The sequence below is a fragment of the Lycorma delicatula genome, chromosome 1 (assembly GCF_047948215.1).
Source record: "Lycorma delicatula isolate Av1 chromosome 1, ASM4794821v1, whole genome shotgun sequence".
In the NCBI taxonomy this organism is placed as follows: Eukaryota; Metazoa; Arthropoda; class Insecta; order Hemiptera; family Fulgoridae; genus Lycorma; species Lycorma delicatula.
The window spans coordinates 292,982,805-293,008,665 of NC_134455.1; the positions used below are offsets into that span (position 1 = coordinate 292,982,805).

Here is a 25,861-nt window from a genome sequence, read left to right on the forward strand (position 1 = left end):
TCACAATGCTTCAGAAAACTATAGTAAGGTACACAGTATGTATCTATTGGGTCAAGCTGGGAAAACAGCTACTTCGAACAAAGAAAATGCCTTTCTTGCAATCTTGATTAATTTATGCTTTAATTTATGATTTTAGAGATGTAGTTGAAGTTTGGAAATGCTATATACAAGTGCCACATGATGATATATTTGATAAACTGTCATCAGGGAATAAATATGATGTGGAAGCTGCTATTGAAATGACTGCAATACTACTTTTTCATGATATACAGCCATTTAGCGAATCAAATAAGGAAAGGTGTGTACTTTCAAAGATATATTTATATTCCTTTTACTAAAAATTTACATAGTTTAAATTTCATTTACTTTGTATTTTATTTTGTTATTTTATAAGCTAACTTTTAATGCTTTAAAGATGTAGCTATACTTGAAGTAATAACGTGACTGAAAGTTTTACTTCCAGTTATCAGCATCAAATCTTTTATATGATTTTACATGACCTTATCTTTTTAAAACATTGTGTTTCAAAAAGTGTGCTAATATATTGAGAAAACAAGTTAAAATACCAGACTTTAATAGAAGAGAGAAAGTGTACTGAGAACAAGCTTTTGATCTAAGGTCAAAAGTTCCTAGTTTCACTGTAGATAGACATGTGCATAGTTATATAAGCAGTAATTCTGAGTTTTTGAAAAAAAAAACAATTGGTAATCAGTGAAAACGCTACATGTACATTTTAGATTATGTGGTAACTGTAATAATAGAATGTAATGTAATGAAACTTCAGATGCATATGTTAAACATAGATGTGACAGCATGTCCCATAGATATGAGTTTGACATTCTGTAACTTGAATAGGCTGTGTATAATAAGATTTTAGAATCCTCTTGGAGACAGATCATGGTTATCTAGAAGCCATGCATTGTCATTAATATTTTTTAATTAGTATTATTTTTTTAAAATTCATTAATTATTTTTAAGAAAACCTTAATTTTATTTTAAATAAATATCATTGGATAGATTCAGTAATTGGTTGAAAATGGTAATGGAGGCATAAGGCCTTTTCTTATTTGTCAAAGAACTGTTGTGAGTTATATAAAAATAATTCTGTTTTGTTCAATGTTGGCAGAATATATAAAATTTTGTTTTATTATTTAAAAAAAAAGTAATAAAAGATTTAAAAAAAAAGGCAATATAAGCTCTGTGATTTTTATAAACACATTATAAGTGAAAATGTTTTATTGAATTTAAATATTTAGGAGGAGGAAAATAGTACAGAAAGAATCCCAGAAAGTATATAATATGAGATAGTTAAACTTTGTTATTAACTTTTTATTTTATTTTCATCTCCTGAATCAGGTTCTGAAATTTGTCCACATCTTGTAGCATTTCCTGTAGGAACATATATATATTTTTATCAGCTCAGGCAAACCTTTTTTTTTAGTCTTTAGGGATTATTAAGAAGGCCCTAAATTAGACGTTTCATAAAGTACTCTCTGAGTAATAACTGTATGTTTTAGTGTTCTACCAACACAGTGTCAGAAGTACATTATTTAACTCCATAAGAATTTTCATAAAATTTCTGCCTGTTAAATAATAACTGAAATAAATCGAAATGCAGTCATATTTTCTGAATGTTAAAAATAGGATAAATAGCATTAATTAATCTGTAAAAGAACTATTTGTATCCTTCATGGATTGATTTTATTTTAAAAAAAGATGATGGTGAATGCCTAGAACTTAAAATGACCCTTCTGAAAAATTTCAATTTCCTAGGAGTCAATTTCAGTTTCCTAAACAAAAACACATCATGAATTGTATTGAAATTTACTGAATCTATATACATGATTGTAGCTTATGAACACATTGTTACTAAGCCTTTTGGTTGTGATGAAATGTATTCTGTTATAGTTTTTTTGAATATCTTTTCAAACATATCCTAGAATCTGAAACTGGAAATCGTTCAGCAGAAGTTATTGGATTGCTTTTCAAGTAAGTATAATTTTTTTATTTTATTTTATGTAGAGTATCATTGTTATTCACTGTCATTGTCACTTATTTTATTGTCATTGTTATTCATTACTTGCAATATTTTTACTATTATGATGACATTAAATTCACACAAGTATTGTTCCTACAATGGTATTTGGATATTAGTCATGTATAAGTGGAGTTGTATTTAGTAATGTATATTAATATCAACGGCTATCAGTGCATTGAAACTTTTGATAGATTTAATAGGTTTATTTTACAGTTTAAGACAAAGAAATATCAGACATTTTTAGAGTCTTTGTTAATTATTCTATAATTTAAAAACCACTGATCTGACTAATGAGACACTCACATTTGATTAGCATAGCTTAGCTTGAGAAGGACTAGTAGGCTGTATTCTGTTTCCAAAGCTAGCCTGGTGAAGGGGACAGCACCTCTCTTAATAAAAAAACAGTTTTCTTCCATTTTCTTGTGTTCTTGCTAGAAATTAATAGGAGTAGATATTACATTGAACCCAAACTGCATCAATTTCAATGTAGAGCATGTTCTGAGCTCTCACATCAGGGCTCTATTCTATCTTGTTTTCTGTAATTTTTGTGTTTACTATAATGTCTCTCAAAAATGTTTAGGAATCGTAGATTTATATGATGATAACAGTTTTCAAGAGAATTTGTCTAGAAAATGTTTGTGAAATTTTATTCTAAGGCTCCACCTCTTTTGCAGGAAACTAATTTTCTGAATGTTATGAAAAACATTTTTTTGATTTTGTAAAAAATATTACCATAAAAATTCTAAGAAGTGACCAGTATTAATGGCCATTCAAATCCATACATTGTATACTGTGCTGACTGGTGAGTGGGTGTGACAAAGTAATACAGTGTTCACTACATGGATGGGGGATGGATGGGATGGATGGGGGTCAGAAAGCAAATCATGCAATTTTGGCGAAAGATTTTCCAGGACATAATATTTGTGTAACTTGTGGACATATCTTTCTTTGTGGTTTTTTTCGTATACATTTACCAATAGGAAAATAATTGATATAGATATGCTGATGACCAATTTAACATCACACATGTATTTAACAACGTGGCACTGTAATACCAATATACACAATTCTCAGTACAATAGTAGAGGACAGTGATCACCAAAAAGCCTGTTTCCACCAATGAAACATCTCAAGCAAGATTGATTGAAATGAATAATTTCAAGCAACTGTGTTCTTATTGTGTCTGAGTCATATTGAATGCTTTTTGTTTACTGCCACTATAGTTATAGAATGTCTTTTTTCTTACAGCTGATTTTTGTGGTTGGTCAGCTTTAACTGAATGGTAGAATGCAATATGTAATATAATAGTGGAGCTTTAGTAAATATTAAGCAAGAGTTTAAAACAAGTTAATTTGACAAATAGTGATATAAACTGTAATAATAAAAATAATTTATATTTGTTTGATAAGGTAAATAAATTGCTGAAATTTGACAAGAAAAATGTCTAAAAAAAATAGATTTTGTACTACATTCATTAGCATCAATTGGGGATACAGAAATTGATTGCACAAATTTGTAACGGTGCAAGTAATATTTTTTCTGTGTATCAAATATCAAGTTGGGATACACTGAAAAAAGGGCATTTATTATTAATAATTAATTTTTCTTATACACAAAAAATAACATATTTCCAAAGTTGAATATATTTTCTACATTTGTAACATAATTTCAGTTACTATAGAATTTAAAGCATTCTAGTAAGAATGTGAGAGTTCGTGTAATGTGAAGTGTAAAAGGTTGTTAAATTTGTGTGAAAAGTATTTGTAAAAAGATGTATGAGGTCTGTTCATAAAGTATCTGGCCATGGATCATGGAAAAAACTTAGTGGCTTCCAATCCTAGTCTCCTTCAAAGAAGTCTTGTTATAATTCCAGACAATTTTTCCGTCTGTGTGGCTGCATTTATCACATGTCTTTTCAGTTAACAAATTTTGTTAACACTTTCAAGGCATCATCAACTTAGGAACAGAAATCAGAAGGAGGTTTTTCTGGTGAGTAAAGAGCATGGAAAACCTGAGGAATTTCATGTATGACTAAATGTTGGATATGATGCTATGAATGGAAGAGTATATAATTGTGGCTACTTGCGTAATTCCCGCAAGTTCAGTCTCTTGTCAAACTGTATCATGATGATGCAGGATCTCAATGTAGGAGAGTTTATCAAAAATTTGGTTTTCTGATGAGTATCTTGTGATACACAAATCCACAAGTCGAAAGAACAGTTAGCATTATTTTCACACTGCTCCTCACTTGTCTTACTTTCTTCAGCCTTGTGGATGATGATGACGATGAAGGTAACTTCCTCTATAATGACTGAGATATGGCTTTTGGGTCATGCCAGTACACCCATGATTCACCACCAGTTATTATAGTCTTAAGGATCACTGTTGATGCACTCCAGTGTGTATTGAGTAATATCAAAACGAATATCTTTTTGTTCAAGTGAAAGTAACTTTGAACAAATTTTGTGACCATTCTGTGCATGCTTCTATGGAATGGTTACTGGAAAACTATTTCACTCTATGATGTTATAAAAACAACAGATGATCTTTAAGTACTAGTGTTGTGCCCTAAAATGTTTTACTGTTTGTATTCAAATATTTTAGAAAAAAGTATGGTGGTTACTTTTTGAACAAACCTTGTACATTATTATTATATTGATTATAAATTTTAACATTTATTTAAACAATTTTAAGCCATTTTTATTTTTAAACAAATCAATAAAACTTAGAAAATAATTTTATAATTAAATGTCTTAATTTCTAATTAATCAACAATTATATCAATATTTTTTTTCAATGATACATTAATTTATTTTAATTAATTTTATGATTTACAAATTTTTAGTCTTTGTATGTAATCATAATAATTTTGTTTAAATAACCAACAGTTATTATTGCCTTATCTTTTACCTGGATCAAGGTAATAGATAAGAATATGTACGTAGATGATTTCAGCTTGCAGTTGGTGTATTTAAATATGTCAGTTGTTTGTCAAAAGTCCAGCAACATTTAACAACTTATACAAAAATCTACAACTTATCTACAGCAGTCTTAATATCTACTATTATAGTTAAAATTTCTGTTTATAGTTTAATTTCTGTTTATTTAAATTGATCATTTTAATTTTATGTGATAGATCATTAACATATGCATGCCAAATGCATATGTGGTGTGCGCTAATGCTGATGTGGGTTTTCTGTGCCCAGATTTGATTGTTTGTGTTGAAAATTCCATTCTTAATGAACCAAGATTTCATCAAGGAATTGAGATTGTATGTATATTTTCTAATAACCATTGACTGAATTTTTTTTTGCTACACAATTGGTTGTGAAACATTTAAATGATATGACTGCTTTCTGGTGCTTGTAGTAGATTATAATTGTATATCACTGAGTATTCATTCTTTATTAATTTCATTTTTTACAAGTTGTCAACTAGCAACTTTAAATTTTGGTTTCAACATAACTGCTGTCCTGCCACAGAACCTGTTTCTCTGTAGCTTAAATGTTTTAAAGTTTGGTATTTTTCAGTTTTTACATTTGTTGTGGTGTACTTGAACTATAGCCTCATCATCATCATTATTATTATTTATTTTACTATAGATTAATCTATTTCTATCAAGTCTCCAAATGTACATATATTTGTGTTGCCTTTCATTATATATAATAGCAGATTAAACTTCTTTTTTTTAAACTGGTAACTTAAACACCAATACAAAAATTATTCACATACAGCATACAACATTTAATTGTTGGTCAGCTGTTATCCCATCTAGTGAAATAAAAAATTTTCCAGATAATTAGTTTTAGAAATTTTTTTTTTGTTAATCTTTAGTCATTATTTATTTTTTTATTATGAAAACCTATTTTCTGTGTAAAATTGATTTTATCAATTTATTATTTATTTTATTTATTTAATATTATCAATAACATTTAGAAATTTATATCTTAATTTGTTCTGATTATTTGAATTATCTATTTTAAATATATTGTTTTCTACTTTTATTAGTGTATCTTTTATAAGTTTGTTTTTGTTTAATATTAGTAAATTATATTTATAAATTATTATTAATAATAATAAAATAAATTACCAATAGAAACACATTAAAATTATCACATATATAACAAAATTAAAAAAAAATTAAACGAAAATAATACCTTTATAGTCAAATCCAATAAAACAAACACACCGGTTGTTATTGATAATGATGTATACGAGGTGCAACAATAAAGTAATGAGACTGATGTGAAAAAAATGTTGCTTACTGTTTTAGTCATGTTTAGTGTTGTCTCCTTCAAAGTAGTTCCCCTCTGATTGAACACACTTATTCCAGCGCTTCTGTCATTGATGGTAACATTTCTGGAACTCATCTTCTGTAATATCCTCCAAGACCCTCATCACAGCTTTTTGGACATCTTGTGTTGTTTGAAAATGGTGTTCCTTGACCGCCATTTTGACTCTTGGAAATAGAAAAAAGTCGCACGGAGCGATATCTGGTGAATAAGGTGGCTGTGGTAGTACTGAAATTTGTTTTGAGGTTAAAAATTGCTGTACTGACAGAGCAGTATGGGATGGTGCATTATCGTGATGCAGAATCCAATTACCAGCAATGTTGGCCCGGACACGAAGAACTCGTTTACGAAGTCTTTCTAAAATTTCTTTGTAGAAATATTGGTTAACTGGAGTTTGTCCAGGAGGCACCCACTCTTTATGAACAATTCCCTTGGAATCGAAGAAGCACACAAGCATGCATTTCACTTTTGACTTTGACATGCAAGCTTTTTTTGGTCTGGGTGATCCCTTTGAGCACCATTGTGAACTTTGGCGTTTTGTCTCTTGATCGTATTGAAAAAACCAACCTTCATCACCAGTGATAACACGGCTCAACAAATCTGCATTGATTTCTGTTTGCTCTAACAGATCGGCTGCCAAATTTTTCCGTGTTTCTCGCTGTTGTGTGAGATTTTTGGGGACCATTTTTGCACAAATCTTTCTCGTACCAAGATCTTCAGTTAATATTAGACGAACCGTTTCTCGACTGATGTTGAGTTCTTCTGCAATCATTTTCATGGATAATCTTTGATCAGATTGTACGATTTCACGCACCGTGGTCAAGTTGACATCTGTCCATGAGGTTGATGGTCGTCCACTGCGGTTTTTATCTTCAACATTCGTTCTGCCTTCACTAAAAATTTTATGCCACCAAAAAACTTGAGCTCTTGACATAACCTCCTCTCTAAAAGCCTTCTGAAGCTCACCATAAGTTGTCGCGTTTTCACCCAATTTAACGCAAAAAGAAATGGCATACTATTGCGCAATATTTTACAATTTCATTTCTGTGACAAGAGACACAAACACATGTTCACTTATTACAGCATAACTCACGACTGAGCAGTTGCATCAATGTGCCGCTTGGACTAGAAGTAGCTTATAGACCAAGGTCGAAGATGGTGTGCTTACGCAAGCTGCAGGGTTGCCACATCTTGCAAAGAAAAATCAGTTTCATTACTTTATTGTCGCACCTCATATATTGAAAGAACCAATCAATTTTTAATGGACAATAAATTTAAAGAAATCTAAGATCCTTCATGTAAATTTAAAAAATATATTATTATTCACAACATTAAAAATAGTAAACACATTTTAAAGAATGATTATATCAAACAAAATTTTAAATTAACTAATGCAAAAACCCATACTTTAAGAGCTTTACCTCAAATACATAAAATAGATGTGCCAATGAGACCTTTAATAAATTGCATTAATTTCCCCGCTTATTTATTAAGTAAAATTCTATCCAAAAATATAATAATATGATAAATAAATTTCAAAGAATAGGTACGAATTAGTAGATATAATTAATAAAGTAGATGTAAAATATACAAAAAAACTATTAACTTTGGATATAAAGGATATGTACATCAACATCGATACTGAAAAAACCATACGTATAATTCAAAATACATTAACAGATTTAAAAATAGATAATAATAAAATACGTGAAACAATAAACTTATTAAATTTATGCATCAAATACAATTATTTTGAAATTAATAATAAGTATTATATACAAGAAAAAGTTCTCACCATGGATTTTCTACTTTCAGTAATATTGACCAATATATTTATAAATGACTTAGAAAACAATAATTTACAAAGCATTATTAAAAAATATAAAATTTTACTATATAAAAGATATGTTGATAACATTTTAATTATTTATATCCAACAATGCAACAATGATGAAAATAAAATATTAAATGAAATGAATTCTTTAAATAATAATATTAAGTTTACCTTAACTCAGGAAAATAATAATAGTATAGATTTTTTAAGTATAAAAATTAATAAAGATTATAAAAATAACAAATTAAATATTGACATTTTTGGGAAACCCACCAAGCAAAATACAGTAATACATACGAATATTTGCATCCTTATAACCAAAAAATGGGTGCTTTTAACACCTTGATATGTAGAGCCTTAAAGTATGATGATATAAAATTAAATAAACAAAATAAATAATATCAAATTCATTGCCATAACTAACGAATATAACAAAAGTTTAATTGATAAATTACGTAATAGAATAAAATAGAAAAATTTAAATAAAAGATTTGTATAACAATAATAAAATAACAATAACAATAATATCTATACTAAAATCGAGGACAACATAATTTTTAGAAATTTCAATAAAATATTTAAATTATTTGATTTAAAAACTGCATATGTAACTAATCATAAAATAATAAAACGTACAAATAATGTAGATCCATCTAAAACAATAAAAAACAGTAATAAAATTAATTTAGTTGGAAAAGGCGTATATAGCTTAAAATGCGCAGATTGCAAATTAAAATACATTGGCAAGACCAATCGGTCATTCTCTATTGAATATGAGAAAATATGAATTGTATTTAAAAAGAAAAATCTAATTTCACTGAATGTATTATAAATAACCACCATAATTATATCCATGAAAGTTTTATTGACATACTTGATTTTTCAAATAATATACTCATTACCAGTAATTTAGAAAATACCATATATATTTTAACAATGATAAATTGATAAACGGTCAAACAAGATTTGATAATGATATATTGTATAAGGAAGTACTAAATAATAATTATAGAATGTGTTGATCATACTGTTTTCATTTCACTTTACCATAATGGTGGAGACATTCATAATGACAGGACGTTAAGTCGACACAATTTAAACACATGATGACCACTGTTATATTTTACATAAACAACTTTACATATGACAACGAAGTTTTAGTTTTATTAAGAATATATTATATACATGTTTAAGTTCATGATGATGGAATTCTATTAAAAAAGCACTTCCAACGCATAAAAAAAAATGTTAGTAAGTGGGGTTTTAATTATTAATTAAATATTTGTATTATTTTTTTGAAAGGCTTTTTGTAAGTTGTGATTCAAACAAGTAGGAAAGGAAATTTGTAATTTTCCTTTAAGTTTCCTGTGATTAATTTAACAAGATTTAATTGAATATGATACCTGAAGATTATTGAGGAATATAATGAGATCTTGTGCAATTAAATAATAATAATATTATAATGAGATCAATGTGTTATTAAATAGACCTAAAGATAAATATGAAGTGTGTCAAATATAGATGTACCTTATGGATGCCTATTGATATCTATAAGAATGTGTGGTAAGTTTCATGTACTTTAATAAAACATATATTTTGTTATATGTATTTACTGCAGTATTATGAAGTGATTTGGTTTGTGTAAAGAGAAAAACAGTTAATTTTGAAAAGGAATATATTAAAAAATTATACTTATTTTCATTGCAGATTTTTAACAAAAAATGGTACATGTAATTTATCTGAAGAAGATGAAAAATTCCACAGTAGAGTTCTGTCATTGTTGAAAAAAAATCCAGATAAAAGTAAAGACCTAACTAGAGTGATATATTCTGTACATTATATACAGCGGTATTATCGTCCTATTGTCAAATGGTAATGGTAATTATTTGTTTATGTATAACAGTAAAACTCATTTTTCAAATTACTGGTTTGATTCTTTGTTTTTAACACCATATTTTTATAGAAAAATACTGTTTCTCATATACTGGTGAGCAACATAAAACCGAACCCATAATGAAACCGCTACCCAACACTATTTATGAAAGACTCAATTAGCGCGACTAGTTGCTGTATATGTTACTACTGATTATTGCTGCCATTTGTCAAGTGGTTACGTGTCAGTGCAGTATACATTTTGTTGCAATGCAGTACTGTGAGTGCAGTTGTGTTTATGTAAAATGCTTTATTCAATCCAGGAGATGATAGCTGTAGTTGAGACATATATTCGTTCTGGATCGTTTGAAAAATCATGTCATTTGTAGAAAAATTTCTGTTTGCCTGTATCCCTGTATCTAGTTAAAAAATGGCATACAACAGGTTTGGTTTCAAATGCAAAACGAAGTAGGCAACCTTCCGTTAGGACTCCACAAACCATTGCTGATATTGAAAGGAGAATTACTGCCAGTCCAACAAAAAATTACTACACAAGATATCCCAACAATCTGGCATTAAATACATCTTGTAAAATTCTTCATGAATTAAAATTAAAACCATACTGTGTTACAACTGTGCGACAACTGAAGGAGACACACAAACCTAAACAACTTGATAATTGCAACTGGCTTCTCAAAAACATTGTTGGTGGACAGATAGACCCAATCTTGTATTTCATGTCAGACGAGGCATGGTTTCATTTATCTGGCTATGTTAATTTGCAGAACAGGTACTGGATGGCAAGTAATCCTCACAAGATATTCAAGTGTCCACTTCATGTTCAGAAAATTGCAGTTTCCGGTAATCGTATAGCGGGACCAATATTTTTTGACCGGACTGTCAATACACAAGTTTACCTCACAATTTTCAAAGAATTCTATGCACAATTAACTGATAATGAAAAAGAATGCAGTTTCTTCCAATAAGGTGAAGGAATGTGTCATACATCAAACGTTTGATGTATGAATCGGATTCATACAGCATTTATGCATAAATGCTAATCGCATTTATGCAGCTTTCACAAACGAACGAGCTGTCAGCAGAGAGGACAGTGGCCTCCACGTTTCCCAGAGTTGTCTACTTGTGATTTTTTTCCTTTGGGGCTACTTAAAGGAAGTTTATCTGTTTAATTCTCATCTAATCCTCGAGTGATCGACGAGAAGTCAATGCAATTGACAACAGCGTTTTGCGTCAGGCCGCTCTCAATATGATCAGTCAAGCACAAAAGTGCATCAATGTCCAGAGTGGTCATTTTGAACATCTTTTGTAACAGTAAAGTAAATAAATGCAACATTTAAATTACGTTTTATGTTTTTCTTATTTAATTTATCCGTATCATTCATAAAATTTCATTCTAACATAACCTACCAATTCTGCAGTGGTTACATTTTGGGTTCAGTTTTATGTTTCTCACCTGTATAAAATGATTGAACAATTAAAATTTTAGTTATTTTTCAACATTTCTCAATGACCATATTTAACCTCTTATTTCCGGTTAAGAAAAATGATAACTAAAAAAAGAGAATAACACTTCTGCAAAAATATAATTTTTGACAATTTTTTTTGTCTCTTCATTTTACTGGTTTGATGCATTTCTGCATTTAATATTTATTATTTTTTAAGTATGATGTAAAAGAATAAATGAGGAGGATAGATAAAAAATATGGATGCCACACTGAAGAAAATTAAGGGTTGTAAAGGACACATCACTGTAAATGTTCATACAGGGACAACTAGTACAAAACCAGTGTGTTAATTATAAAATGTCATATATTATATTTTTTATGTACTGTCTTAATCATCTACACCTGCTTCTCAAATTGAAAATTCATTATACCTTGTCTAAAATATGGCTCGCCAGCAATCAGATTGTTTATTTTGCTTCTGTGTTACTTCTTTCTTAAACAAATTGAAAAGCAATGGGAACATATTATACCCTTCCCTTATTCGTTTCTGTATTGAATCTTGTTTTGCCACATTTTCTATTCTTAGCTATCAGTTTCTTATGTTTCTCATACAAATTATAAATTATTTCTCCGTATTTCAACCCTATTTTTCTTAAACTCTAAACATTCTATTCCTTTCTACTTTATCAAATACATTTTCATGGTCTACAAATGTCAAGTACAGCTTAGCTTTTCTTCAACATACTTCTTAAATAATTCTGAGTGTTAAATTGCTTCCCTTTTTCTGAAACAAAACTTTTCTTCATCTGGTACATCTTTCACTCCCACTTCTATTCTATAAATTATTCTAGTTGGTAATTTGAAAGTATGGTATTGAAAACGTGTTGAACTTCAGAGTGACACTTCTCACATTTATCTTCTGCTTTCTTTGGAATAAAAAAAAACTAATTTTGTTAAAATCTCAGTATATTCTTCAACGCCATAAGTTTTTCATAATGTGTACAGCTTATTAAATTTTACTTTTTCCAGCTAAGACGACAGCTTTTTTTTGTTAAATTTTACAGAGCCTTGTCAAATTCAGATCATATGTATATATATATATGAGAAGGCTATATATGTATACACATATATAGTCTTCTCTGAAATCAGTATTCTTTTTTGTTCTGCAGCATTTTATCAGGCTTTATTAGTCATTCCACTATAATTTTTCTCAGTGTGGCTGCCATCTATTTTTTCCTTTTAGCTCAGTTTTCTCTTCCTAACATCAGTCTCCCATTTTTGGATTTCTCTATCATTATATTTTGACTTTAATTCATCAAAACATTAACATCAGTCAGTGCGGGTTGGACAAGGCAGCAATCAAAAATTTTAAATGGAAAGGTGTTTTCTTTTTTTTTTGACAGATAATTTTAAAGGATATTGAAAAACTAAAATTTTGGCATAAAAAACTTGGGGCTGTTACAATCCTAACCACAGTGGTGTCCATTTAATATTTTTTACAGTTAGCTTCAGTAGTGGCATACAATACACCCAAATTAGTGGTGTCACTGAAAATAGATTGTTTTGAGGTAGGAGTGTTTACTAAGTTTCATATTTTTAGTGTTCCACCATTAGCAGTTTTTTAAGAGATACTGTAGACCACTTTTAAAACCAGCTGTGAAAAATATTAAATGGTTTCCATTTTGGTTGGGGTTGTAGCCTAAAGGTTTTTTATATAAGAGTTTTTGTTTTTTAGTATTCATTGAAATGATGCATCTCTAACTATCATTTCCTTTAAAAAATGAATTATTACTTATGAGGCTTGGGGTGTAATGGTCTCATACAAAAAATAGATCGTTTCAGGGTAGAAACATTTGCCAAGTTTAATTTTTTTGTTAAATGATTAAAATTTTATTTAAGAGCTCTAGTACTCTATTAACATATTTATGTTAAAATGTTGTATTAACATATAATGTAAATTTTTTTTTTTTTTGTAGCTTTAGTAAGTTTGCTCTTTGCTGGTTGGGAAAAGTGCATTCTAAAATTCGGTTCTATGTTCTGGAAATTATTCTTATCGCACTTGATTATGATTTACAAGAAGTTTCTCATCAGTTACTAATACAGGATTCTCTAATAAAAATTCTAAAACATCCGTAAGTATTAAAGATTTTATTTTTAATTATATTGAACTCTAGTAAAATGATTGATTTAGTATAAAATAGATTCTTCAAATGTAAAATCTTGTATATTATATTTTTTAATCGTAAAAAGAAATTATAATAAAAATAAAATCATGATCAAAGTGATCCAGTTAAATAATAGTAAACTGGATCTTCAGGGAGAGTAACAGTTTCTTAGTAGAATTTGAATATTTCTGATTTGTAGTCGTGGAGAGAATAATCATAGCATATATTAATCGCTTCAAGAGTAAAATTTGAAATAATTTATATACTAGTTCTGATGAATTCATAAGTTTTTATATAGTTTGCTATTATAATTTTATTTATGCAAGTAATATCTTGACAAGAAAAAATTATACTTATATTTTTACTAAGATGAAACTAGTAGAAAATAAATATAATCAGTTGTTACCACTATTTATCTTTTAATATCTTCAGTTATGAATTTAAACATCTATTTAATGAGGTGTATGAAATACTCTGATCTCCGTGGCAGAGTGGTCACATCTCAGCTTTTCTTCTGGAGGTCCCTGGTTTGAATTCTGATCAGGCATGGTAGTTTTCATACACTACAAAATTCCATTTCCATATTCCTTTGTACAAGCTTCTGTGAATAATTAATTCACAAGAAAAAAAATTGCTTTTAATGCAAGAGGTAGCAGCTGATGATAATATTGTGGTAAGAGTATTACTTATTACATTGTTTTTTATGGTTATAATAATAATAATTCTAAAAACAATGTACTTGCTGTTACAGTTAGTAATAGTTACAGTGATAATTATTGTTCTTATTAAAATAATATTGCCTGTTGCATTAGAATTCAAAATTGCGTTATTTTGTTATTTATGATTCTATAGACATCTTTCATATACTGTTGAAAATGTCTAAATAAAAATAGGTAATGCAACATCAGTTTACATATGTTTATTCAGTTGTCAACTGATGATGGTATTGTATTTTACGGTTAATTTATATATGATTAATATGAAATTTAAAAAAAAAAAAAAAGTTTATGTATACAAAGGGACAATGGAAACTTCCTCAGGTAAATCTCAGTTATATCTACAGTGTTTGAAGACAAAATAACAATGGATCAATATACTGACTAAAGTACAAGTTGCTCCTTCTAAGTAATACACAATTGCATTAATGGGAGAACAAAATATCACACAGAGCAGTGTTTAAGTTACCTTGTAGGTCCATTCCCTCCCATTGTAAACAGAGATTGTAAGTCATTATTTTAAAATCCACTGAGAGCCAATAACTCTTTAACACATGCTTATTCCACACTCTTCACTTCACACTCATCATGTTTTGGTGCCCTGAAATTCTCATATCTTACTTAAAGAAAGATCATTGGGCATTCATTTCACCACGGATGATAAAGTGAAGGATGTAGTGGTTGCAAATCAAATAAATTCTCCTGGAATTCTTATTGACAGTAGGAGAAAATTGGTCCCATCAGAGAAATGTATAGCTGTAAGTAGTGACTCAGTTGTAAACTTTATAGACAATAAAATGTAGTTTCATTCATTTTTTTGTTTCATTTAAATATCTCTTTTCATTTGTCAGTTACTATTGAGTGTCACTACTTTTCAGCTGCCCTTTTTAACACCACAAATGAGTAAAATAAACAAAGCACGTTACTAAAAATACAAATCTGATTATGAACCTCTTCAGCAGAATCCTTCATTCCGTAGGCAAATTTTAGACTATTCTAAAACACAGTTTTCCCTTCAGTTCCTTTACCTAAAGCAATATTCTATTTTCTTATTATTGATTGCTTTTCATTTATTAGATTGTTTATTGATTCATCTCTGATAGAAGAAAACACATAAATCTGTAATATTGTTAGCTTGTCACAAATATAAGAGTGACATTTAGTTATTATTCTAATATGACTAGTCATTCTTTTTAAGATAAATTGAGTAATTGTTTTACCTCCAGACTATTTTACTGGTGTATTCTTTTTCAAAGAAGAGTGATGAAGAAAACTGTCCTCAGAAATCACAGCTAGAATATAGAATTAGTTGTTCATTATATGAGTCAAGGAACGGAGTACTCAAAAGGTTATTTTTTCTAAGATTCAAGATGATATTTTTTTATATATTATCTAAATTATTTCAATTCTGGAATAATTAACATTTTATTAATATATTTTAAAGTACCTATTGATTAAATGTTAGCTTTTAAACCTTTTTTTTTTAATAAATAGATTTTAATATCAGTATATACTTTTCTTTAATGATTTCAGTTGTGTAGAGAGCCAACTATTGGTATTAAAAATTATTCACAAGCTACTACCTACATTAACTGATAAGGATGCTTATATTAATCAGCTGGAGGATGTTGTGTACAAAGTTATTGAAGTAATGGCAGAAAATAATAATGTGGAATGTCGTGGCATTTTTTATGACATATTGATCTGGACTTATGAGTAAGTTTATGAAAAGTTGAGTCAGATGTATATTAATCATATTTTTATCTAATCGCTTTCAGGTTACATGAAAATTGTACTTATTATAATAACTTTTCAGAGCTAATTATTTATCATCAATGGTGTTTATTGAAATAATTACACAATTTGAAAGGAGGTTGTTAAAACATTTTTTTTAATGTTTTTGTTCAGTAGTAACCTTGTCAAATATAAAATTTCATTCAACCACGGCTAAACACAGATCAAACTGTGTATTAAAATGATGTAATGATATAAGAGAGCTAATACAAAGTAGCTCTCTAAGGTCAACTACTTCAAAAGTCTGTGTGATGGTTAATAAATTGCATTATTCTTTAAATTTTTATACTATTCATGACAATCTTTATTATTTTTAATATTTCAAAACGTTTTCCTGCATGTTATTTTTTTTTGTTTTTTATCTATTAAATATTAGTCTACATTTTCATATTTTTTTATTCCATTTTTACATATTCTACATTCAGAAAGAATTTTTTTAATGACAAGTTTGTTCTTCCTTATATGTTTTATTTATTACGTTTTATTATCTGTATACCACTTTCAGTTGATATAATATAGATAAAATATTTATTATATATTTATTTTAATGGTACAGTTATTTATTTAACACGTAATTTTATTACCAGAACTGGTAAAAAAAAGGGTCCTTTAATAAATTGTAAGAAAGAATAGGTAAAACCATTTAGGTATTCGAGAAATTTGGTGGCTTAGTGTAGAAGTATATACAAGGTGTGTGAGAAATGTAATGAGATTGGTAACACTGTGAGCAATCTGGCAACGCTGTGTCTACCGGTCTGTGCTAGACCGATTGGTTCATCCCTTCCACATGCTCAGTACGAGTTTCAACTCCATTCAGCCAACACATTATTTTTGACAGTGCCATCAGTGAAGTTGTGTTTTTGTGGTGTGTGATGAAAATGGAGTATCGGAATTTAAAGCAACGTTGTGCAGTCAAGTTTTATGTTAAACTTGGGGAATCTCCTGAGTGTGACCTTTGAAAAGTTGAAACAGGTCTATGGGGAACATTGCTTATCAAGAGCACAAGTTTTCCGCTGGCACAAATCATTTTTGGAAGGCCGAGAACACGTTGAAGATCAACTTCGCTCAGAGACCTTCAACTTAACATTTTCATCAGATTTTGGAGTGTGTGAGGGTTCTTGTGAGATCAGACTGTTGTTTAACAATAAGGATGATGAATGAACAATTAACACACACACGCGCGCGCACGCACGCACACGCACGCACGCACACACGCACACGCACGCACACACACGGGCAAGTAAAAAAGTAAAGTAAATTCAAAATCAATATATTTATTTTTACTTACATAAATGTTACATGCATTATTTTTCAACATAATCCCCTTCTACTTCTGTGCACTTAGTCTATCTTTTAACAAGCTTTTGAATTCCTTCCTGCAAGAAAGTTTTCAATCTGGTGTGAAGAAAACTTTTTACCGCTTCTATGGCCTCTTCACCAGATTGATAATAGTTCTCTCACAACTCTTCTTTTATTGGGCCAAAAAGAAGAAAATCACTTGGAGCCAGGTCCGGACTGTATGGAACTTATTGAAGATGATTTTGATAGGAGGGTTGATTTCAGTGAAATTTTGATAAAAAATTTGATTTCAGATTTTGAAATTTTTATATGATGAAGCAAGAACTCTTTCTTGCTTCATTATATCGTTCACTGACGAAGCCTCATTTCCTTTACATGGGGATGTTTACAGATGTAATAGTAGGCACTGTTCCCAAGAAAACCCTCACTGGTTTCGTGAAAGTCATACACAGCATCCAGAGCAGTTAAATGTATGGGCTGGAATAATAGGTGACTCATTACTTGGAACATTTGTCATTAATGGTAATTTAGATGGTTAGCTCGTTCAGCAAAGCATAGTACATATTACTATGCTCGTAGACAAAACAGTCAACACTTATTCATGAGAGAAGATGTGTTTTTCCAGTTAGAGGCGCTCCTCTGCACTATGCTCGCAATGTGAGAGATGTGTTGAACCAGCAGTTTCCAAATCATTGAATAGTTCGACGTGATAGTGTTGAGTGACCAGCAAGGTCACCTGACCTGAATCCCCCTGTTTTTTCCTGTGGGGGCATTTAAAATAAACCTTTATAGCTCACAGCCAACTATTGTAAAGAATTAGGGAACGAATTGAGATAGAACGTAGGAAGATTCACCAGAAACCTTTCACAATATGAAAGAAGCTTTCTAGCAGCATCTGTATTACTGCATGGAGGATCGGGGAGGGCAGTTTAAACATTTAATATGAGGTGAGAAGTAACATTTTATAACTGAAATAATTTTATTAGGCGGTATTTTTAATTCATAAGATTATAGTACGTTTTTTAAAACAAAAGGTAGAATTAATTACACTAGAAATAGTAATTTAATTGCAAACTTATTTAGTTAAATAAAATTCTTCAAGGCTGTAAGTTTAATAAAAAAGTATTTGAAAAATTTTAATAGTTAATTTTTTAATTAATTTAATGACATTTTTAGTCGCCATTTTTGTCTAAATAGTCAGAATTTAACCGTTTTCACATATTGTTTTACTTATCTTGTAAAGACATTTTAAACAATGTATCACATGACCATATGTCCCATTTTAAATTTTTGAGCTGCCATTTTGAGCTGCCCCCCTGATACCCCTGAAGGCTGAATTTTGTTAAATTGGAGCTTACTGAGTTAGCTTCACTTATTGGAGAAGATTTCCAAAGAGAGAATCTCAAATAACAAAAACATTAAATAAGAGCATATAACCATAGTTCTAGATATCTGGAACAAACACATTTTTGGCTGTCATTTTGCATTGGGAAATCAGAATTTTGTTTTAATTGTATCATTTTTCTCATCTCATCAAGATCTTTAAAGTGATATATCAAATGATCATAGGTCCTAAAAATCGAAAAGAGTGAAATAATATATTCAGTGAAGTAGCCCTTTTGATATAAGGAAAAATACTGCAAACCATATCAAGTTATCTCAATTATAGAAAAAAGTTAAGAGGGAGGTGTAAGTTACTTTTTAGCCAGCTAGTATATAAACATTTTCCAAGGTTTTAATACTGTTCTAATTAATTAATATACTTATTTTTGATGGTATTCTTTCTTAATAAGATTTTTCTAATGTATTTATCTATTCTTTCTTAATAAGATTTTTCTAATGTATTTATCTATTCTTTCTTAATAAGATTTTTCTAATGTATTTATCTGTTACCCTTAGCTTATGGCTTTATGTTTTCATTTTTTTCTATTTAATTTAAATGCTCTGTTTAATCATTTGAAAACAACAAAGTGCCTGGGATTGATGGAGTAACCGCTGAAGCACTAAAAGCAGGTGGTGATATCCTTGTCAATTGCACACAGTCGCTGCTACAGCTAATATGGTGTACAGAGAGAATTCAAAAACACAGGCTGCAGTGGTTTGGGCACATATGCTGAATGCATGAATACAGATTCCCATACTGTCTCCTATGGAGATAACAACCTGCACAGTGGAAGATCCAGCCAACTGCACCAAAGAAAACATGAGTCAAGCAAATTGAGAATGACCTAAAACAACAGAGGCTGGATGTAGCTGGTGCAAAACCTACAACTACCGTCCGGAAACATTGGAGAAATATAATACACAACGCTAGTTTTCCAGCGGCACCCACAACAATGGTAGGCTCTGAGCCTACCGTCACCCATACGTTTGTTAAGGGATCAAAGAAGAAGAAGAAGAAGAAACATAATTCATTTGTTTTTATACTTGTATTTATTATTTTATTTTGTAGTAGTGTAAGTATAATCTGAATTTCTGTTACTAGTAATTTATTTATTAATTTTTTGTTAAGATTAGTTTCAGTTACTTTTAATATTTTTACAATTTTTACTGTTAATTCATTTTATTATTTTCATTTTAGAAGTAAATCTTAATTTTTTATTTGATATAATCAGTTTCATTAACACTATTTCCTCCTTTAATTTTTTTAATTTATAAAACTAAATATAATTCTTTAAAATCTACTTCATTTTGAAAAATGGATCTATCAGATTCATTAATAGTGTAGTTTTGAAGTTATTTATTTGCTTGTTGGTGATATTATCTTAACATGCATTTTGGTTGCCCTAAAAGTTCTGATTTATTTATTACAAATGGGTATTATTTAGGCTGGTATTTCAGTTATTATGACCTGTGCAAACATGTAAAAAGTTTGAAAGCATGAATATAAAATCTGATACCTTGAAAATATGTAATTGAATAAATACTCTGCATTTCCTTACACAGTTGTATCCAGTTTTTGTTTTATAACCTGTCTGCCAGCATTTTATTTTTATTTCTGTTTTTTTTTAATTATGAAATATAAAACTAACAAAAGCCCTTTCTAGGAGAGTCATAATTTTTTTAAAATTATGTTGGTATTTAATTATTTAAAACTGGCAGTAAAGTCTATTGCACAAAAAATGAAATTTTGTTTACAATTTCTTTCATTCAAGTCCAAAATGTAGAAGCATTTTCAGTGATATTCCTCTGAGAAAGGGAAGGAATGTGGATCACCTTTCACCTACCTGGAAGTTTTTTTTTTCAGTTTTATTAGTTCTTACCATAGATCAGTTTTATTATTTCTTACTGTAAATTATTTTTTTATTTATGTCACAGTTATTTGTAGATTAATCATAGCCATCACATGTCAAAGAATTTCTTGTATACTACTACTACTTTTTTTGTTATGAAAATTTCATCCGAATCGGGAAGTAATTTATCTTGTTTTATTTCATGGAAAATTTGAGTTATTTCTTGTGCTTAGAAAATGTGGTTAAAGAAAAAGAGTTTTAAAAAGAATTGATTTCTTACATGTCTGTAACAGAAGTTAATGAATAAACTGTACAATTTGACTTCTAAAATAACACTGATTTGGCTAGAATATGAATCTTGACCCAAATATTGAGAATTGATTGTTGTGGGAAGTAGTAAAAGCAATTTACAAAATGCATTTAATTGCAAAACTAGGCTTAGTGATTCAAAACTCTTTTAAGTTGTCTGTGATTAACTTAATGGATTTTTAATTTTAAATTCATTTCATTTTAAAAAGTGTGTTTTCTGGGTTCGGGATAGGATTAAAAGTCTCAATTTGATATATTAATTGTTTGAGAAAATTGGTAAACTTTTCCAGTTTTCTGGTAGATGTTCCTAGAGAAACAGCTCTCTTAAGAGTTTTTGGAAATATTCTTAAACAAACAACATTTTTAAACAAAAAATTGTTAATTTTATATTTTTAAATTTTCTTTTTTGTTTAAAGGCTAATTATAATATATTAATAGATAGATGTCTGCGGCTTAATTTCTAGATCAATTTTATTTAATGAAAATTATGGGTATGAATCTTAGCTTTTGGTGCCTTTTTTCATTAATTATCCTTTTGGTTTACCCGTTCACAAAATGCATACAAAATTACTATGTCCTTTAGCTAAGTGGTAACTTTTATTTATTTTCTCTTTTTATATATATTTCCTTCGCCTTAGAAACAACTTTATTTTTCTTTATATATATCTATTTCGCCTTAGAAACTTACTTTATTGTGGAAAATTTGAGGTAAAATTTATCTTATTATTGCTGTTAGAATAGTAATCACACTAATAAGTGTTTATGTAAGTCTAATGTAATAACACATGTTACCTTATATAATTATGGATACTTTTTTAAATATTGGAATTAATTACAGTCACGAATATCTTTGTATTAGCTATTTTTATTTTTGTCAAATTTTGCTTTGTTGTATGTTTATTAACTTAGTGTTATGTTTTGTAATAGGAATTCATCACCAGCTGCTTTACAAAATTTACATGAAAAAGTGCGAATTCAGTTGCTAAAAAGCCTTAATAATTCAAATGATGATTTGAAGCATAAAATACTATTGTAAGTTTAATTTTCATCTATACTGTAAAAAAAAAAATTTGATTGATAAATTTAATTTAATAAATTGTTGATTGGTACAAGAAAGAGCTCTGTGCTAACAGTTATTGCAACTAATTGGAAAGCAGGAAAAATTTTTATTTATTTTTAGACAGTAATTGCAACTTAGATATACTGGACAAACTAAAAGAGATTGAAACAAAGAGAGTGAAAACTGGTCACATAATTAAGTTATTAGAAATAAATAATTTTAAAAAGTATTTATAATGAAAGAAAATAACAGTTGAGAAATGTTCTTTATCAAAAATGATGTAGAAATTACATTGTTGAATAACAATAGGATGCTGAAATCTAATTAGTTAATTAATAATTATTATTTCTATTATTCATTTATTTAATTTTTTTTATCTATCTGCTGGTAATGATCTTAACAATTAAAATGACCATTTAATTGACATTTTAAGTAAGCAATATTTTTTCTAAGTGTTGAGCAATTTTTTGTTTTCTAGTAATTGTTCATAAGCTTAAAATGTTTTTAGACTTTACCTATGTAGAGAAAACTTGTATGAGGCAATAAACTGATTTCAATGAAATTGATATTTTATTTGTATATATTGTATATTTTTCTTGTTAGCCGTTTTTAGAGGATTACATTACATAGTATTATGCAACTCTTCTTTATACGTAAAGGAAAATGTAGAAAATAAAGGGAACCAGGGATTGAAAAGTTTTTATTAATGTTAAATTAACAGTATTGCTACTTGCTCAGCAGCAGTTTAACATTGTTAATTTGTTTTTTCTGTCATTTTTACTAGTTGCAGACAGCATACGTAATTTATGTATAATATAGTCCCACTCTAAACAATGCCTTTCGAATAGAAAATGTGCACTTGCTTGCATTTCACTTTTGACGTTGTAATCGAGATTCAAGATGACATGTAATCTTTTTTTTAGTCTTGTTGATCCCTATAAACATTGCAAACTTTGATGTTCGTCTCTGGATCTTCTGGAAGAACCAACTTTCATCATCAGTTCACAACTCAATAATTCTGGATTCAGTTCCACTTGTTCAAAAAAAAAAATTAGCTGCCGCATTTTTCCCTGAGTTTCACTGTTGCTCTATGAGATTCTTAGGTACCATTTCCTTCATTCCCAGAACTTCAGTTATTTTTAGGCAAACAGTTTCTTGATTGATTGTATTTTCTACATAATTTTTATTATCAATCTTTGATCAATTTCACACATTCTCCTGTGTTGATCTCTGTTGGTAATTATTCATAAGCTTAAAGTGTTGCCTTCAGAAAACATTCTTTGCCAATGAAAAATATGTGCTGTTGACTTATCAACATTTTCAAAAGCCTTCTGAAGCTTATTGCAAATTATCATGTGAACTCATCTAGTTCAACACAAAAGTGTGTGTTCCGTTGCATAGTATTTCTCAATTCTACTTCTACAACAAGAAAGGAAAAGATATCTTCACTTACTATACTTCACTACTCAAGAATGAGGTCACAGCAGTGTGAAGCTTGGTCTTGTAATGGTTGGAGTCAAGGATAAAGATGGTATGTTTGTGTGTGCTACAAAATTGTCATGCAAGCTGGAAAAAGCATGCGTTAGTCGTTTAAACATGAAGTTTTGATGATGGTGGATTTTTTTTGACCAGAAAGGCTTGGTCCATTATGAATTCATTCTTTGTGGTCAGACACTATAGAAGGAGTTCTACATTGAAGTTACTGTTTGTAGAAAGAGGCCTGGAGTATAGGAAAGTCAGAGTTTGATGATGCACCAGGTCATACATTACTTCTTATCTCTCATTATTTGGATAAACATGAGACATCCATTATACCTCACTTAAGCTCTTCTCGAGACTTGACTCCAGCAGACATTCTTGTTTCCCAGATTGAAGGTAACTTTAAGGACAGCTTTCAAATATAAACAAGATTGACGGAAATTTATCAACTGTGAACCATCCAAAATTTATTCCAAGAAATATTTCTATAAATGGGAGAAACATTAGAATGCAGCAACAGGGATTACTTTGAAGGGGACAAGCATATAGATTTGGAAATATACTTATAACGTTTTTATTATACATATTTGGTCTTTTTTGACCATACTTTGTTCAGTAAGTGATGTTTACCCCCCCAAAAAAAAATCAACAAAGTGATTAACTGTAAACATGATCATGGAGGAATTGAATATTTCAGAAGAAGTTACCTCATAAGTTAATGTCTACTCATTGGCTGTCTTGTTTAATGGCAGATCAACACAACAGACAATGATTTCAAGCAGCTTTATCATTTTTGGATTGCTACTGTAAGGAAAAGAATACCTTTTGAGATGGAGGTGTTGCTCTAATAAAGATATCAGAAATACAGTTTTGAAAGTGGTTATTAGATATTGGTTGGAATTATTTTGTAAAGGCATATTTAAACTGATGTTATGATATTAAAAATACTAGCTGTGTTTGCGATATGTCTAAAAACACAAAAGTATTTCATGAATTTTATATTAAAAAAAAAATAATAATAAAGCGCCAAAAATGTACAGTACTTCTTTCTTTCCATTTCACTTAATTTTTGCATCCTCTCATATTATTATTAAACTTTATTAAACCTTAAATCTGAAAACTTTTTAAATTAATGTAATTGTTTTGCAATTTCATTATTGCCAAATACAAATTTAATTTTTAATTTATGTCAAGATATCAGCTATATTTTGATGCATATTAATTAATACAATGAACATATTCCACACATTTCTATACATTTTTTTTCAGGATAAATTTTCTGTTTGTTTTTCTGACTGATACATATATCTGGTTGATTATTGCTGTGATAATTTTGATGTTTTTAAATTTTGTAACAATTATTGTTAATTTACTTAACCCAGCAGTTAATTTTGTACTTACTGGTAGCTATTTGATTAGATCTGTTACTCATTTTTATTTTTTAGGTCTTAGTAAATTTATAATTTTCAAAGTTTGAATTTATCTTTGAGATCCTTCTGTTACCACTATTCGTTCTAAGAGAATTTTTTTCATTGTGCCTTTGAACGTCAGAAATATTCAAATTAATTGTAATGGACTAAAGGCCCGTACAGTGATCATCTAGTTGACATCAAACTGCTGATTATTATATAGAATTGTATTATAACATCTTAGCATCATGAATTTCAAACTTATTTATTCGATTATTATCATTAACCTATCACAAGTTTATATTCCAAGATATATTATCTTAATTCTTGATATAACAAGTTGTGGTGCATGACAAATTATTAAGTGATGATTTACCAAATTTATGCTGTTTATATTTCTCTTGAAATGTCAAATTTTTTAGACTTTTATTGCTTAGGAATCGAAATAATCTGTAGCTAGGTAACTTCATTTGTAATAAGTGCACCATGGTAATTGCACTTAAAAGATGGAAAAAGTTACAGTATGTGTATAATATACTTCCTGTAAATGAGTAGGATTAGATACTTTATATAATTAATTGTTATTTTCTCATCTAAATCTCAATATGATTTCCTTGACAGTGTAGAAATGTGTGGTTATTGTGTTTCAGATTTTGGCGTGATAAGCAACACCTACAGACTGAATTATTCAGTAGAATGTCAGATTTATTCACAAAACTATATTCATCAGAATCTGAACTAAATTTTATTGACTATGCAGCTAGTTTTCTATTAGATATTTGTTTTCTTTCATCTGACTGTAAAGACAAATTGTTTAAGGAACCATTGAGTGAATGTAAAATGGAGGTATAGTTTATTGTATGATATAAACTTATATGTGTTATAACAAAAATGC

General features: G+C 29.0%; 1 protein-coding gene across 1 annotated transcript in view; it reads left to right on the top strand.

Moving 5' to 3' along the window:
• Window positions 1-25,861, top strand: part of LOC142332775 (DNA-dependent protein kinase catalytic subunit-like) — a 366,245-nt gene that overhangs the window by 211,215 nt on the left and 129,169 nt on the right. The window contains exons 35-41 of the mRNA XM_075379394.1: window positions 137-298; window positions 1,909-1,989; window positions 9,872-10,036; window positions 13,479-13,634; window positions 15,917-16,099; window positions 21,946-22,050; window positions 25,617-25,812. Of these exons, the coding sequence (XP_075235509.1) occupies window positions 137-298; window positions 1,909-1,989; window positions 9,872-10,036; window positions 13,479-13,634; window positions 15,917-16,099; window positions 21,946-22,050; window positions 25,617-25,812 (1,048 nt within the window). The remainder of the gene's footprint in view (window positions 1-136; window positions 299-1,908; window positions 1,990-9,871; window positions 10,037-13,478; window positions 13,635-15,916; window positions 16,100-21,945; window positions 22,051-25,616; window positions 25,813-25,861) is intronic.